The following is a 17,215-nucleotide window of genomic DNA, read 5'->3' as shown; positions in this document are numbered from 1 at the left end:
ATCACATTCCCACATCCCCAATGGCAATGCTCGCTTCCAAGTCACTGCTTGCTTTTTACACAGTGTTTCGGGCATTTTTAGAATTTATGACAGGTCAGACAGATTAGCAAGTTTAGGTGTAATAAATGTTTCTACTTCAGGTTGCACTACATCTGTATTTTTATTTTTCAAGCCTAACACGAATTAGGTCGATGTCGCAGCGGCGGTGACAGTTCTGGGGAGAATCATCTTATGTTTTAGGAGGCAGTTTTTCAACCATGTTTACAGTTTAGAACACAGTTTTAGGTCTGAATGGGTTATGGATCCGGTATATAGGAAATAGTGACATCTAGCAGCATCAAATGCAGTGCTTGATTTGTCTCATCAGGGCTACTGTAGGGAACATATATATATATATGTTTCTTTTTAAAGTACAGGCAATGATTAAACCCTTAAAAACTATTCTTTGGCCATAAAAAAAAAACACACATTAATTCACATATTTTACAGCTACATTGATGTAAATTTACTCCGTTTCTAATTTAGTATTTGGAGATCTAAGAATATGTAAATTGGCCAACACAGATTCCACAAGTCAGTGGGTTGTGTTTCAGTAGTTCGAACACTCGTCACATCACCACAAATTCAATAAACGAGTTTTTCGCCAGCTTGAGTAACTATTCTTTACTTTGCCAGCCTCTCTCCTGCTGTTTCCGTCTCTGATCCATGCGTCGGCTGCGTTCAAGTTTGCTCAGTCGGCTAAAGGGAAAAGCGCAGATTGAGCAGCGCCGCAGTTGCAGCTCTGCATGTGTCACGGGGGAAAATACACACCCAGCGGAGACCAGCATAGCAAATACGACACAAGTTCAAGTGTACGGTCTATGAGCAGATGAGAAACGCACAAATGACACAGAGAACAGACAAAGACACTGTCTGTTCACACTGAGATGAAATTAAACAAGTGCACACAGATAATGAGTATTTGACTGACTATGGTAGAGAACAGCTAATAACGCCTTGCTAAATGCTAATGTTAGAGAAATCTTGTTCCTGAGACACAGCTCTTAAAAGTTAGTTTCACTCCTGCAAGCGTTAGTTCCTGATCTTTCTTTCATATGAAACCCTGGCTGTTTGAACAACAATTGGTGCACTGCACTTCCAAGGTGGAAATGCTCAGTCATGGTGCTGACTCCTTGTGTTTACTTATGTAGCCATTGAGTAAATAAATAACACACAAGAGGAACATGTTATCGACTTGATTTTCACTGTGGGCAGCCCATAGGAAAATGCTATTTCCTGAGTGAGCACAATAGAACAGTTCCTTGCTGTGGTCAGCATCAGCAAAATCTAAGAAATGTGATATTACAACTATGTGAGTTGTTTGCACCCTGAGATTAGTTAAAGTAAATAAAAGCTGAGTAATGCTCCAAACCTTGCACAACGAGTCCTCATTTTTCATCCTAAGTTTAATTACTAGACGATCAGAGAGAAATGCTGGACAACAGCACAAATCGAAATTTCATCATAAGCTATTGCTGTGATTGACGACATCTGCGCAACCATGAATGCCGCTGGAGCACTTTAGTCTCAGCCCCGTTTCTTTTGTTGATAAAATTGGTGCAGTACAGGTTTGTTAGAGAAGCAATTACCAAGTTGAGGAAGTGGATATATTGCAGCGGATGCTGAGTGATAATCAAGTCCGGGGTGGAGAGATGGGAGGGGATGAAAGGATATGAGGGCTGTTATTACTGTGAATATGAATCCTAGGAGAAGGGAGCCGGTGAGCACACCAAGAAAAAGACCAACAGCGTGGAGGAAGGCAGGTGGGTCAAACGTGGGTCCTGCACCCATCCGGTCGTAAGTGGCGATGGCACTAGAAAAGAGATGATACAAAAAGACAAAAATAAGCCAAGTAAGTCAAGTTAGTGTTGTAAATACTGAAAACATTTAGGCAACACCATTGTTTATGGCTCCAAAGCAAGAGCGGTCATCAGAAAATATGACCAACCTGCTCTCTTGGTGTGAACCAGTCTGGAGCAGTGAACGTAAATTCACATGCTTACTACGCTGAGCTGAACCCTCAGTGCAATTTACTGGAGTCACTCCTAAGAACACATGGCCTACTTAGGAAGTAAAATCCTTTCCTGAGAACCAGTGCGCTCTAAATGATTTTCCTCAGTGAGTAGCGGGTGAGAAAAATGGGAAATAGTATTGTTGTTAACAGAAATAACAACATAATGTTCTTCACATGTTGACACTGGCACAAATATTTAGTGTGAGGGGGAGGAGTCTTGGACATGCAAGTCGAGTGCAAGAGAGGCCTCACAGGAAGGATGGAGGGGAGAGATATTATTCCTATGTGTGTATGTTTGCTGGAGGGTGCGACTGCTGTGAAATATGCAGAGACAAGCACTTGAGCAGCTGATGGAAATGGCTGCCTGTGTGAAATGACAGCATTTCTTTAACCAACACAGACCATGTACTCCCCTCAGAATTTGACTGCTTTTAAAGAATATCAACCCACTGAGTCAGCCAGACAAAAGTAGGGTGGATGTTTTTGTTTCCTTCATACAGGTGAACACAGTGTTCCGGCTAAGTGCACAAAAGTACAACACACATGATCTGACAGGCTAAAGCTTACATAATGCCATTTCATGGTACTTCTAACATGAAAATAGCTTGTCAAGATCCTCGCAAAGAAATGGAACAAATCCTTTCATACTTTCTGTACTGGAAAGTTAAAATAAACTAGCAACACACCACATATATCTTAATCTCCATGGCAGAGAGGTGGGAATCTATCAAGCTGTCACCTCTGCAAGCTGAAGAGGGGAAATATATCATCCCCTTAGTGGAAATAGCTCCAGTTGTGTTAATACACGTATTTCTGCTGCAAGTCACTTGGTCAGTGTGACCTTCTGGAGACTGTGTGTTCAGGCGTTTGGGGCTGTTAGCTTCCAGTCAAAATCCCATGATGTTAACGTACGACCTGTTCGAGTGTTGGCTCGGTCAGGGCTGCTCGAGCAAGAAGTTTTGTGCCTGTGAGAGGGGCCATCAGCGTAAGGTTGAGCTGCTCTGGGAGCTTGTTAAAATTCCAGTGCCAGGACCCCGCATGGCTCACTAATAAGGGCCAGCTTTGTGTGTGGGGCCCAGGCAACCAGCAGGCTGGTGATGCAGTCAAGTGACAAGAGATGGCATGAAGGCTGGTCACGCCACTCCAGGAACAAACATAGCACTATCTGACTGTTTGCCTGGGATGATGTGCAGGCTCCCTCCTCTGCGCTGCAGTGTACACAGTGACAGCAGTGTGAATCTGCACTCTCACCCCCGTTTCCTTCAATCTGTCTGCCATGTAGGCAATCAGAGAAAAAGGTATTCGTTTTTTAAGATGTGCATGGGGATATGTCAGTCCCTGCAAATACAATAAGGAAACAATTATCCATATCTTATTCCTGTCATCTCTCTTGCACTTGGTTCATCTTCCTGTCAGGCCATGGGTGTGAAGACGACATAGTTCTGTCCTCTCTGTCTCCAACTTGCCATCTGTTAGCACGTCTACTTGAATGGCTTTAGAGGAGACAATGACTGCAATGTGTGTGTGGATGCATATTTGTGTGCATTTCTGGTGAAAGGGGGTAAAGTATAGGAAAAAGAATGATTGAATTGACAAGCATGGACAATGGATGATTTCATGATGACTTTTTTGCTGAGTCTGAGGATTTTGTGACGTATTTTGTCTGAATTGGACAGTTGACAGCTACTGTTTGCTGGCCAGGTTCGGTGTACTAGGAGTGTGTCTCTCCAATGACTTCCTTATTGAGATGTTGACAGTGCTAGAGCCAACTTGCTTATGCAGTCCAATGTATAAGCAACATGAGTCCGCTCATGTAGCTTCGCCAATCACACCTTTTCTTTAAAACCGTCAGCTTCCATTCAGCCTGCCTTCCCCCACACATCCGCCTCCACAATGCCAGCTGGAGAAGTCTGAGCACCCACACAATTAAACCATGAAATGTATTTCATTCTGAGGGCCTCGACAAATAAAACAGGATACTTACTGTGTCAAAACGATGGCTGCGGCATCATTAAGGACACTCTCGCCAAACAGGAGGGTGTGCAGGTCCAAATCCACGCGCAGGTCTGACAACAGGGCAAGGACTGAGACTTAAAAAACAAAACAACAGAATTACTGACGTTGAAAACAGTGGGAGGCATAACAATATCAAAATGAACAGAAAAACTCCTATGCTAATCACAAGGCATAGGTGGCATAGAATACTTATCACCTCTGCTACAGCAAACAGCAGAGAGCAGGGAGAGCAACATTACAGGGTAACATTGAAGGCTAACAGCAAGTGTCAGTACACTGACAGCAGGGGGGGGTAGGGCCTCTGACACTTGGAAAAGGCAAAGTAACCAAACCAAGCAAATACTTGCTCAGCCCAACATAAACAAAATACAGATTGCATTAGAAAGGACAATATTTATGTCTGGAAAAGATACAGAAAAGACACAGTTTGGCAACTAAGTGGATAAAGTTTTTTTTTTTACTTTAAACTGATATTTTTTTAACGGTTTGAAACATAAGGCCTACTGGGAAAAAGGCTGGGTCACAATGTACATAACAAGCTAATCCAGTCATTTGTAGATCATTTGAACACCATATTACGCAGGGAATAGAACCAAGTAGGCAAGCATGGTGTCGTTTATTCTATTTCCTAAACTATTAAAAGATCCTCAGTTGTTCATTCTGTTATCTTAAGATAACAATGCTTTTTTTCTTGAGAGTACGGGTTCATTTGTCTCATACTCTCCAGAAACTGCTCTTTTGTTTTTTTCAAGACAACAAGATTAATGAACCTGTTATGGGACAGGAGAAAACAAGCTTGTTTCTTTTTTTTCCCCCTCAAGATTTCAGAAAATTATGGAGAACTTGAAAATGGAAGTCGAATTAATTTGAGAGATGAAAGAATCCATGATTGAACTTGTCGAGTCCCGAATGTGTGCTGCAGTTAATTGGTGCAACATTTTACAGCTAATCAGGTCAACTGATAGCATGTCGGTATCACGACAGGGTCTTTCTGAATCAGGAGGAACTGACTGGAGACCAGCATCAAATGCTCATGATCTTCAGGCCCCCAGGCAGTACAGGCTGTCGTCTCATCTGCAAACGCAAAACACTCTGCTCTTAACCTGCACCCATTAAAGATGGACTGAAGCAAATCTAAAAAAAAATCTTTATTCTTTTTGGAGTTGCCAAGCAGAGAGAGGTGGCGAGATAAGATGTTTCAACTCATTCCAGCACAGTAGGATTGACATGCTTTATGTGATTTGCATATATCCTTATGTTGACAGTTACTGACTGCAGGAAGTTTTCCTACAGTGGAGCCGCAGGTGTTTCTGATTCACAGGTGTTTCTGATCCGCAGACTGGTGGAATTTGCTGAACACGAATATACACGTACTCTTTAGATTGGGGCATCGCTGCAGATTATAATGAGGGGGAATGTTTGACTGTACATGGGGAAGGAAGAGATCAGAGCCGCGATTGCAGCCAATTAAAATACCCAAAGGAAGCCAATTACAGCCCAATGTGGAGGAGCTGCGGGCAAACAGCTCCATGCTTTAAATTACGAGATTCGCTCACTGCTTGCAATGCACCCCAACATATTTCAAATCCTCACACGAGTGCATCTTGCATAATGAAGTTAAGCAGACGCTGAAGCCTGAACTTGCAGCTGTGGATCTGTGTGTATTTAGATGTGTTCACTGAATGCTGCAACCGCAACTCAGAAATGACACTGCTCGGTGTTTCACAGCTTGCGTAACAAAGAGGAGCACAGAGGCAAAGGAATACGTTGAAATCAGACTCTGTAAAAACGGATCACCTTCATGAACAACATTTACACTCGAGCATTGTCAGCAGATAATCTGCGATTGCCAGATTTAGAAGAAAACACATCGTCAAATGGACAACTATGATGAGAAATCCAGGAGTTTTCCATTTGAAGACATTTCAAAAGGTGAAACTAGAGCCTCATGCACAGTAAACTAGGCATAAAATGTCCAACTGGGTTCACATCTTGTGCACAAAGGTCCCAGCATATGAGTCACATCATTTTCATACTCATCAAACCATTCAGTGAACCCTATGTGCCCTGTGTGGATCGTCTATTGTCATCCTGGAGGACACTTATCTCCCATTAGGACAGAAATTTTCCCTCATAGGACAAAGGTGATCACCCTGAGCAACACTGTATTGATTTGTGGTGACACTTGCAAACTCAACACGACTGGAACTGCACCAGGTGCTCGGATCAGTGCATTGTTCAGAGGCATTGCAGAAAATAGACCAAAAGAGGTAACAAAAATTTCAAGACTCAGTTCACTTTGTATAACATATTGCCAACCCCCAAGTTACTTGACTTTTTTAAACTATAGAACGAATATAACAGATAGACTCAATTACCGGGCACATACTATTTCATAAGTCTTTAAGAAAACCAGGAGGTGTCCAAATGTTTTTTTATATATTAAAAAAGCCTTCTAAAACCTTAAATGGTTTATGGAAAACTTAAAAAAAAAAAAACTTGTGTCTCACAAAAGAATTCTATTACTCTTATGTTGCGTCAGGTCTCAATGGGTCAAAGTGCAATACCACTGATGACCAACAGGGGCTACCTTTATCACATCTCTGGCTCCATCAGACAGCTTCACCCATGAATATTTTGAGACAATAACTTTTCATCCCTCAGTCAGCTAAATTCCCTCCTTTGTGATTATGTTTCAAGTCTAATTCTCAAGCTGACTGACAATGACTTCAAAATGGCAGTTCACAAACTAATTAGGGACTTCGCACTTCTGCTATAGCCCATGATTAAAACACGTCACTCATGCCCACTTAAATGAAAACCTCCTGGCTTACAATTTCCTTTTTTACTGCATTTGTTTTCCATGCCTGGGCTGTTCATTCCTATTGGTAGAGTGGGTTGTGCTGCTTGAAGCAGTGACCAAAAACTGTTGCAAACTATTGGAAATTATGAGTTTCCAATGGTACCACTGTTGCACAATCCCCTCACTGTATAGATCAAGCATTTAAGCCTATATTGTTCATGCGCTCACCCTCGTGTTACATATTTGCAAATCATTCTTCTCCCACATCTCTGTAGATCAAGCGCTTATGCTTTAAGCACCACCGAACTCTCAGATGTACATTTATCTTGGTAATGAGGGGTTTATGTACAGCAATAAGAATTTAGTATTCATGTCAATGCAATTGTTGACTGACTGTTCTCGCTGGCATACTCTGATCATATCTTACTCCGACGTTCTCAGTCAACCTAAAGGTATTGTTTTTTTTCCACATATCACCCAAATCCACAAGCACTGCAGTCATCAACTCTGCGCCGTCAACCTCAAGTAACAATTCTTATTATTGATGTCTTTCCCACTAATCTCAATGCCATCGTGCACATTTTGAAACAAAGACCAAGATGTATGCCCTTAGAGTGTCACTCAGAACTTTATAGTAGAATGAGATTGGGATCCCGCTGGTCCCATGTCACCCAACAAAAATCTCCTCCGGGCAGGAGCTGGCGGCCAGAACAATGAGCTGTGGGTCCTGCACTGACAACAGCTTGGTACTTAGCTTTGAGCACAGTGATGGAATTAACAAATGAAGTTAATGGGAAGATCAATGCAGCCTGTTACTGTACAATGCGAAGCTAGGTGGAGTATTTCAGAAAGAGTAAGAGCAGAGCAAAGGTTAGTGGTTCATTTTCCAAAGGTGGCTGGCAAATAGCTAATAGCTGCATTAATGTCCCCTTCTAGACTGGAGTGTGTTGTACACTTTTGACACTTGACTTCCATTTTTTCTTGAGTTGATGCAAGTTCATGTAAGAAAGTAACGATAATGCGAGCTATTCTTTTACTACAACTCTGTTTTGAACATAGATTTAACCCTTCTTTACTGATTGCCTTTATTCGCGTGATATGTAGAAAGATAACAAAATGTATATTGCTTTCTCAATGTGGTTTCATGCTCATACTCATGGTTTCAATGCTTCATGGAAAAAACATGGGAAATTGTTGAGTTTCTCCTAAAAGTTATTCACAGGTTACTTTTTCTCTTGCTTGTACACTTTAAGACCACAGAAGATATCCGGTTTTACTTCAGGAAATATTACCACCATTTGAAGTCATTGCATTGCCTGTTGAAGCGTAATGGTAGTGACTCTTTTCTTTGTGATGCAACTCCAGTTCTGCTTTTGCTCTGCCATCAACAGCTTAGGATCGTTAATAGAAAGAAGGCATGAACATGCCGTATTAATGAGATTATCTATGTTATGACTTTATGGTAATGAAGATGCGGTTTTTAACTTTCCAACATCCCACATGCCTTTCAAAGCTACTACACGATTAAATTTGACAGGTACAAACACAATTATAACTCACAAGCCTGGATCTCTCAAAAGACTATATCAGGTGAGCGATCACTCAAACATCACATGGAAGATGCTGAACCGACGAATAAACGCACACATACATCGACTATTTGTTATCCCAGAAAAGGCAAAGCGTTGACACTGAGTGACATGAAGAACGCTGACACCGACAGTGTCACCGGCATGTCAGCTCCACACACCTCAAACACGACGTAAATCGGCTGTTAAAACTACTGTTCCCTGCTCAACGATAATGTAGTTTAAATTGCATTAGATCAGAATACTACATGAATGAATTAATCTATTTATTTTTCTTTACATATATATATTTATAACCAGAAAAGGCATTGACTGAAGCCAAAGTTTTTTTCTCCCATACCAAACAAAGAGTCACACAGAAAGACCAACAATACCAATTATCAGTATTATATGTTTACACGATGTTCTCCCTTAAAATCCTACTTATTTTTTAAGAACTAAACAGAGAACTACATCTTTTCAATCATTGAGACATTCCATGTCTTAAGCCGTAAAACTGAAGCACATCTGTGTAAAACATTAGTTCTCGCATTATATCTATCCAAGACAAAGAAAGTGCACCACACATTGTAATTTCATTGTTTTGATTACAAATCTTTTGGATACAAACAGAAAGGCTATATGTTTCAAACAAGAAACGGGAGTCCTGTCATTTTTAAGTATGCAACGTTCATAAGAGTTTATCAGTAAGTTTGTTAGAGCAGGCTTCATTTAGACATTCTGTTTTAAAGGGAGTAGGACATATATGATATTACAAGAGACCAGTACAGAGTGTTAAAATGTAATTCTTTTATTTCATAGAGGAGATGAAAAAGCCTGGATCCTTTCTGCTTAATATATGCAGTTTGTGGCTTGCAACATAGATTCTGATCTGAAACCACTCTCAAAATTTTTTGTTTATATAATCATCGAATTTTGACACCATTTAAAGGTGGGGTATGAGATCTTGGAAAAACGGTTCCTGCAAGCTATATTTTTGAAAATACACAACCTTGCCTCTCCCTTCAGCCCACCCCTCGAAACCACGCCTTCAAAACACATGAACGAGTCACGAGTCTGTGAACGCGCGCGGGGGGGGGGGGGGGGGCTGACAGTTGATTTGCATGACAGAATCCAATAGAAGTAACTCTCATCATTACTTCTATTGGTCAGACATTTCCTCTTGCTACACCCTCTACAATGGACTAAAATATTATTTTTTTCCCCCAAACATTCTATTTTAGTGGGTGCAATGGGGTTGTGAGGAGGTTTTCAGACAATATGATAAAAAAAATGCTCCAGAAAACATCTCATACCCCACCTTTAACTTCAGTGTTATGTCAAAAAATAACACAACAAATGCTCTGGATTTTCAGTATGGAATAACCTTGTGGGATCAAATCTTTTCCTTTTTAATAATTATTTCATATCTACAAACCTATTAGATACTGCACAAATATCATTTAAATGAAATAATTTCTGCATTTTCAAGTTTCAGTCTTATACTTATCTACACCTGTTATTAAAAAAAAAAAAAAACAATTATACCATAGTGTTCACATTTCTGAAGAAGCAGAGAATGATTACATGTTTCAGTAACAGTAAATAAATGCATATAGGAAGCTATATTGGAAAAACTGAGACAAAGTCCTTTCTGCAACTGCCACAAAAGACAGTGGGGCTGGATTCTAAACAGGCAAAACATAATCATCAAAGCAAAAATGGGTGTCCAATATGGAGCGAGACAAGCACAGACTCATATTTGCAAAGACATGTATATGGAGAAGCAACTTCGAGAGGCTTCATTTACGCCAGACTATATCACATAAACAACAAAAAAAAAAAAAAAAAAAAAAACAGCTGCTAGTGGATAAACATTTGATCTGCTGTGACCACAGTGCAAAAATAATCCAATAAATCAGAATCGGGGAAATTTGTGATAAGAAAAAATGAGTCACTTTAACAGTGATGCTTGGGCCAGCAGAGAATACCGGGCCAGCGAGGAGCAAGATAGCTTGGAAACGAGCAGACTGAAATACGAAGGGGTTCCAAAAGAGCTGCCCCGGGACTTGTTTTGACAGATCTGGCTCTTTGGTCTTTGACAGGTTTAAAGCTCTTCCTGGTTGGGGAAAATCCTTTATCTGTAGACGGGGAGTTAGGCCCCGGAGTCAGCATTGTTCCATCTCCCTGCTCCCATAATGCCTGGATGATGCCAGCATGTCATGCACTACTCGCACTCTAAGATGGAAAAAAAGAAAAAAAGATCATCCTCTCCCCACACACAATGATGAAGGCTGGCTGTGTTGTCGTGGCAACCCCTTCCTACAGCTGTCAAGTATTCATCAGTTTCCACAGCAACATCATAAGGTAGAGACAGTAGACAATTATTTTAGACATAATACAGTTGAGAGGGTCGAACAGAGACCTTATTAGGTCAAATTATCCTGCTGCGGGGGTTTAGCTGAGACAGAGCTCATGAGCATCCGATCTGCTTGCTGATATGACCAAATTAGGTCGATAAAATACCAAGGGGATACAAAAGAAATAACAGTCATAGGGAATTGTTACAATTACCCAAGATCTGTGTAATAAAAGTATGTGTAAAGAACCACTGGAGAGGCAAAGCTTTCATCTTAATGTCAATTCAGGTTGAAGAAAATAAGTTCCAGTTGTGTATACTCTTCATCGCACTTTGGTTCATTTGTGTTTCAGCACAAGATCTTCATCAATTCTAATGACCTTGCGAATGTCAGGGATTTCGACTGAAAATAGGAAAATGTTAATTCACTGTCAAGCTGAACCTTGTTCGATGATCATTCCTCTAAGAAAGCCAGCGCCGCCTCATGTCAGAGGTGACACTGTCTCAAGTGAAGAGAGAACAAACATCAGTTTTCAGCCGGACTTTATGTCAAAACCCAAATGCCTGCAACAGTGTGCAGAGCAAACATCTCCTCAGTAATAACTCTGGAAAAAAGAGTAAAGGGGTGAGCGAATGAGTGAAAATAGCAGGTAACACCCTTGAGCATTTATACTGAGCGAGTGTGCGCACTGATAACAGTTGCTCTTTCTCAAGCGGTTTTTGCACACACACTTCTCTGACTTTAAGAGATGTTCAAGTGAGTTTTTGCAGAGCTGTCAACTTGTGATCGGATCCCCCGAGATGCACATTAATACATGGGTAAACAGCTTCTTGCTTAGACAACGATCAGAGAATTTTAGTTCTTGAAGACGCTTCACCTCTCACGCAGGTATTTTTTTTTTTAAATCAGGAATCCACGGGATCCAGCTGCATTGCATTCTAGCAGGAACGCGGCCATCGCACCTTATCCAGCAACTCATCGCAATGCTTGTGTTAGTATTCCGCTAAGTTTATCCAATTTGTATTATTCTTTCCCTTAGTGTATTTATCATTATTATGTATTTATTTATTTATTAATTTATTATTTTACGTTGATATGGCTTTTCTCCCCTTTTTTGAACGAGTATTTATAGCTCTGTCTTTCCTTTTATCATTTGCCAATTTATGGTTTTCTCCTGGCTTTTACCTTTTTTCCCCCGTGTCCCCATCCAGTTGCTAGCTGTCTGCTTTTCCTTTGTTATCAGATTAGTTTTTTAGTTGGACTTTGCCTAGACTTGCCTGCTTCCTGGACCTTCAACTACTTATTTGTCTACCTGCCAGCCTCGGCTGCTCTTCCCTATGAGTTAAATTAAGTCTAAGTTTTTTTTGTTTTAATCTACTTCTCTTTCTCTCCCGAGTCTAAAGAACATCACAGCTCTAATTCTACCAGATGAACTGCAGTAGCTTTCACAACCTCTCCAGGAACTGCCCTCACTCCTGCTCCAAGAGAAATAAAAGGCTAGTCAATTTTTGATAGAAGCTGCCTCAAGGTTCACAGAGTAGGAGAGCCAGACAGAAAGTCAGACAGAAGGATAACAGATAATATTAGCAGTTTTAAAAATAAAACAATCTCGTATAGGCTCCCTATCAAATACTACATCACTACTCAAAACTGGTGACACCAGGCCAAAATTCAGCCAACCACCATTACCACAATGGATGAGAAGTTCACCACACAAATCCTTTCTATAAGGACAACATTAGAAAAGGTATAGACTTTTATTGCAGGAGTTTTGGAAATAGAATGTGAGCGAACTAGTACGTTGCCAGATTAATACTTGATTTTCATACTTGAAACTAAAATCCATCCAGACAGAGGTACTCCATTCACTGATTAATCAAATCAAATCAAATCAAATTTAATTTATATAGCCCTTTACAATCACCAACTGGTACTCAAAGTGCTTTACAACAGGATAAAAAACAACAATACGTAAAACAAAACATAAAACACGATGCAAAAATGGTAGAAGTGCTAAAAGTGCTAAAAGTGATGCAGGGCATTAAAAGCCTTCCACAAGTGCAATAAAAATTAATTGAATAAAATTTGTATAAAATTAAGATAATTAGAGCGGAAAGAATGAGCATAGTGGCCCTAATCAGAGTTGGAACGCCAGTCTAAAAAGGTGGGTCTTAAGCTTCGATTTAAAAAGGCCGAGATCAGTGATGGTGCGGATATCAGGGGGCAGTTTGTTCCACAGTCTAGGAGCAGCAATGGCAAAGGAACGATCACCCCACTGCTTAGATCTCGACCTTGGGACCTCTAACAGAAGCTGACCTGAAGAGCGCAGGGTTCTACCACAGTTGCGAAAAGTTAAAATGTCTGACAGATAAGAAGGTGCCAAGCCATTAGTGGCGTAAAAAACAAACAACAGGAGTTTAAAATCGATTCTGAATCGTACCGGAAGCCAATGAAGAGACGATAGCACAGGAGTAATGTGTTCGCGCCTAGAAGTGTCCGTTAAAAATCGGGCAGCAGCGTTCTGCACAAGTTGAAGACGTGAGAGAGAGGTCTGACTGAGGCCAACATAGAGAGCATTACAGTAATCCAGTCTGGAGCTGATAAAAGCGTGGATTGCCTTTTCAAGGTCCTGCCGACTGAGGAAGGGCTTCACTTTGGCCAACAGGCGGAGCTGGAAGAAGCTTGTGCTGACGACTGAGCTGATCTGTTTGTTAAACTTCAGCCCACTATCAAATGTAACACCAAGATTTTTCACATGAGATTTAAAATGCGGGGCCAGAGAACCAGAATTTAAAGTAAAAGCATTTAACATCACTGAAGTCCCAAATAAAATACATTCAGTCTTGTCATCATTCAGGAGTAAAAAGTTCTGTGCAAGCCACTGCTTTATGTCCGAGATGCAGTCCAGAAGCTTGGAGAAAGCAGTGTCATCATTTGTTCGCACTGGCAAGTATAACTGAAGGTCGTCGGCATAAAAGTGGAAGGACAGGTCGTGTTTTTCGATTATTGATCCCAGGGGTAGCAAATATAAAGAAAATAGAATAGGGCCGAGAATAGAACCCTGTGGTACCCCACAGGACAAGGGTGAGTCTGAGGAACAGAGGTCACCAATCATAACAGCAAAACTCCTGCCTGCCAGATTTGACCTAAACCATTGGAGAGCGGTGCCACGGATGCCTACATACTGGTCAAGGCGGGATACAAGGACTGCATGGTCTACTGTATCAAAGGCAGCTGTGAGATCCAGCAGCACCAGCACAACAGGGTTCCCAGCGTCAACAGACAGCGCAATATCATTGTGCACCTTTAACAGCGCAGATTCTGTGCTATGTCGGGATCTAAAACCGGACTGAAATTTCTCGAGAACAGAATTGCTCTCAAGAAATGCCTGTAGTTGAATAAAAACTACTTTTTCTAAAACCTTGGAAAGAAAAGGCAAGTGGGAGACAGGTCTAAAATTTGAGAGCACAGAGGGGTCAAGATGAGGTTTTTTCAGGAGGGGCCTAACCATGGCGTGTTTGAAGGCAGCTGGAACAGACCCAGAGCTAAGACAGGTATTAATTAAGACTAGGAGACTTGACCCAACAGAACTAAAAACCTCTTTTAAAAGCTTAGCTGGAATTATGTCTAAGGGGCAGTTCGTGGGTTTCATGCCACTAACCACCTTAGTGAAAGCCGACAGCAAGACGGTGTCGAACCGCTCAAAAACAGCAGTCTGAGCCAGAGGAGCACACTCAACAACAGGGGACATATCCAGGTTCCTGATATTCTGCCTGACAGATGCCACCTTATCGGTGAAAAAGGAGACAAACTCTTCACAGGTTGAAGTGGAGGCATCGGACAGGACAGTGGGGCGTGGATTAACAACAGAGTCAATAGTGTTAAATAGCAGTCTTGGTTGATGGGAGCTATTGGCTATAACAGAGGACAAGTAGTTGGATTTGGCCTCTTTTAGAGCTCTCTGGTAAGAAGCCAAACTGTCCCTTAACCAGCCCAAGGATACATGCAGATTAGAAAATCACATCGCTATATCTCCACATAGAAAATAGCTGTTGGTTGCTGCATTCAGGATAAATGTCTGTATTTGTCACGCCAACTGACAGAACAGCACATCCAAAGCATCACATTCACAACAATCCAAACAACCAGTCTTCAGCTGGACCTACAGGGAGCAGACCATCAGTGGAACAACCACACCACAGCACCCCAACTGACTTCCTGTCTGGACAGAGCAACTACCTGAAAGACGGCCATTTTAACTTCAGATGAACACATGCAGCAGAGGAGAGAGAAGCAAATGTTTGTTCAGAGCAAATGCTTGGAGAAAGACAAACAAAAACCAACTAAAGAAACCAAAAAAAAAATCCCTCAGTTCACCGGTCAGACGCAACTGGTAGGAGATTTGACTTTCTTAAATACTTACCTTTTGTTTGAATGTAGAAATGGAAGAACTTTGATCCTTCACATGTGAAATGTTTGTTCTCGGTTGACAACTGACTTTAAGTTGAATGTTTTACTTGTGATTGTTTAGTTTGTAGTTTGAATGTTTGGCTTAAATGTGTAGTTTGAAGAGCTAAAACCTCTTTGTTTACTACTTTTTGATTAGTGGCTCAAACTTTTAAACGGTTTGGAAAGGCAAACCTGCCACCTAATTTGACTTATGCTTTTGTTACTCCACTTAAGTTACTTATCTGTCCATCCAACTTACTTCTTACTTAGTTATGCAAGTTGCATTTATTTGTGTTTTGATGTTACTCCTAAAACTAAACTTAAAGGTTTTGTGGTAAACTTAATGCTAAGATGCTACTAGTTTGGTTTGCATTTCTAGTTAAAGGCAACAGTGGTAATTACTTTATTTTGTATTTTTTACATTTTAATGTTAATTTACTGTTTGTTTAAATTTGAAATAACATCTTTTCTGTTACATTCTTGTGTCCAGGTTTTCAACCTAACTAACTAATTGATTGAGACAACCCCTTCCATCAAGAAAATCAATCCAACAAAAGAACTTGAATAAAGACACAAAAAGGGGAAATCATTGTTCGAGTTGTTCCTTACCCGACCGGGCTTTTTCAAGTTGAAGCTTTACTGAGGGAAGCATCAAAAGCACCAAAACTTGACAGTATTTGACCCACATGGACATCATTTAGGTCCTGAAGACTGATGAGATCACCTGTGGGTTGTTGACTCAGTGAGCCATCGTGTGAGATGTCGGGGACACATAAGGTGTGAATGGTGCATAAATGGCCTGAGAAGGGAGGTCAAGTCTGTGTTGTGCGTGTCTGAGCCGTGGGTCACTGCAGTGATGGCCATACCAGATGAACGCAGATGGATGAATTCACTCCTCTCTTTAACAATCTGTTCTTTCTGTCAATAACGTGTACAATACTGTTTATGGGGGAGTGCATGTCTGCAATCCTTTACATGCAGGTGGACTGATAAGTGCTGGCCCACACAACTGGCTTTCCTGTACGGTGCCGTTTTTGTGAAGCAGTCTTGAACTGATTGTACGACATCCCTCCTTGAGGTGAACCAGTTTCCAAACCGAGGCAGGTGTTCCTCACTGGGAACACTTCTGTCATAAATTATTCATTTCTCTCGTGCTTTCTTTGCAAGAATCAATTTCATCTACCTGCTTCGAGCGAAAAAAGATTCAGAGACAGATTTCCATCACAGAGATGACAATCAAAAAAGTGAAGACTTTTTTTTTTTTTTAAATTTATAAATGTACAGAAATGGCAGTTATTAGGGAGCTACTTAACCTGCTGGTCTTTTTTCTGATTAGAAATGGTGACTGATATCAGTCTTACACATTTGATTTTATCTTGTTAAATCAGGGGCATGGATGGGCTTAGTGCACAGTCATTTTGGCCTCGCTGTATTTAAATTCCTTCCTTTGAAATACTGGTGCCAGTTATTTGTTAGTTACGTGTATGACCCCAGATCCAGGGAGAAAACAGTTGCAGACCCAAACTGCACAGATTTCCTAGCTCAATGAGTTCACTTTAATATACAGGACTGTCTCAGAAAATTAGAATATTGTGATAAAGTTCTTTATTTTCTGTAATGCAATTAAAAAAAAAACAAATGTCATACATTCTGGATTCATTACAAATCAACTGAAATATTGCAAGCCTTTTATTTTAATATTGCTGATTATGGCTTACAGTTTAAGAAAACTCAAAAATCCTATTAAAAAAAAAAAAGATTTATAACAGCAAAACAAAATCAAACATTTGAAAATGTCCATTAATGCACTCAGTACTTGGTTGGGAATCCTTTTGCACGGATTACTGCATCAATGCGGCGTGGCATGGAGGCAATCAGCCTGTGGCATTGCTGAGGTGTTATGGATGCCCAGGATGCTTCAATAGCGGCCTTTAGCTCATTAGCATTGTTGGGTCTGGTGTCTTTC

The 17,215-nt window shown here is 40.8% G+C and overlaps 1 protein-coding gene across 1 annotated transcript in view; it reads right to left on the bottom strand.

The window, feature by feature from the left end:
- The window catches only part of LOC142370532 (sodium/hydrogen exchanger 9-like), an 80,035-nt gene that overhangs the window by 47,287 nt on the left and 15,533 nt on the right, over positions 1–17,215 (bottom strand). Inside the window, exons 6-7 of the mRNA XM_075453107.1 lie at positions 4,038–4,143; positions 1,714–1,852 (exon numbers count right to left, since the gene is read on the bottom strand). Of these exons, the coding sequence (XP_075309222.1) occupies positions 1,714–1,852; positions 4,038–4,143 (245 nt within the window). The remainder of the gene's footprint in view (positions 1–1,713; positions 1,853–4,037; positions 4,144–17,215) is intronic.

This window comes from Odontesthes bonariensis, chromosome 20 (genome assembly GCF_027942865.1).
Source record: "Odontesthes bonariensis isolate fOdoBon6 chromosome 20, fOdoBon6.hap1, whole genome shotgun sequence".
Taxonomy (NCBI): Eukaryota; Metazoa; Chordata; class Actinopteri; order Atheriniformes; family Atherinopsidae; genus Odontesthes; species Odontesthes bonariensis.
The sequence above is the reverse complement of the archived record's forward strand: the minus strand, read 5'-3'. Positions and strand labels throughout refer to the sequence as shown.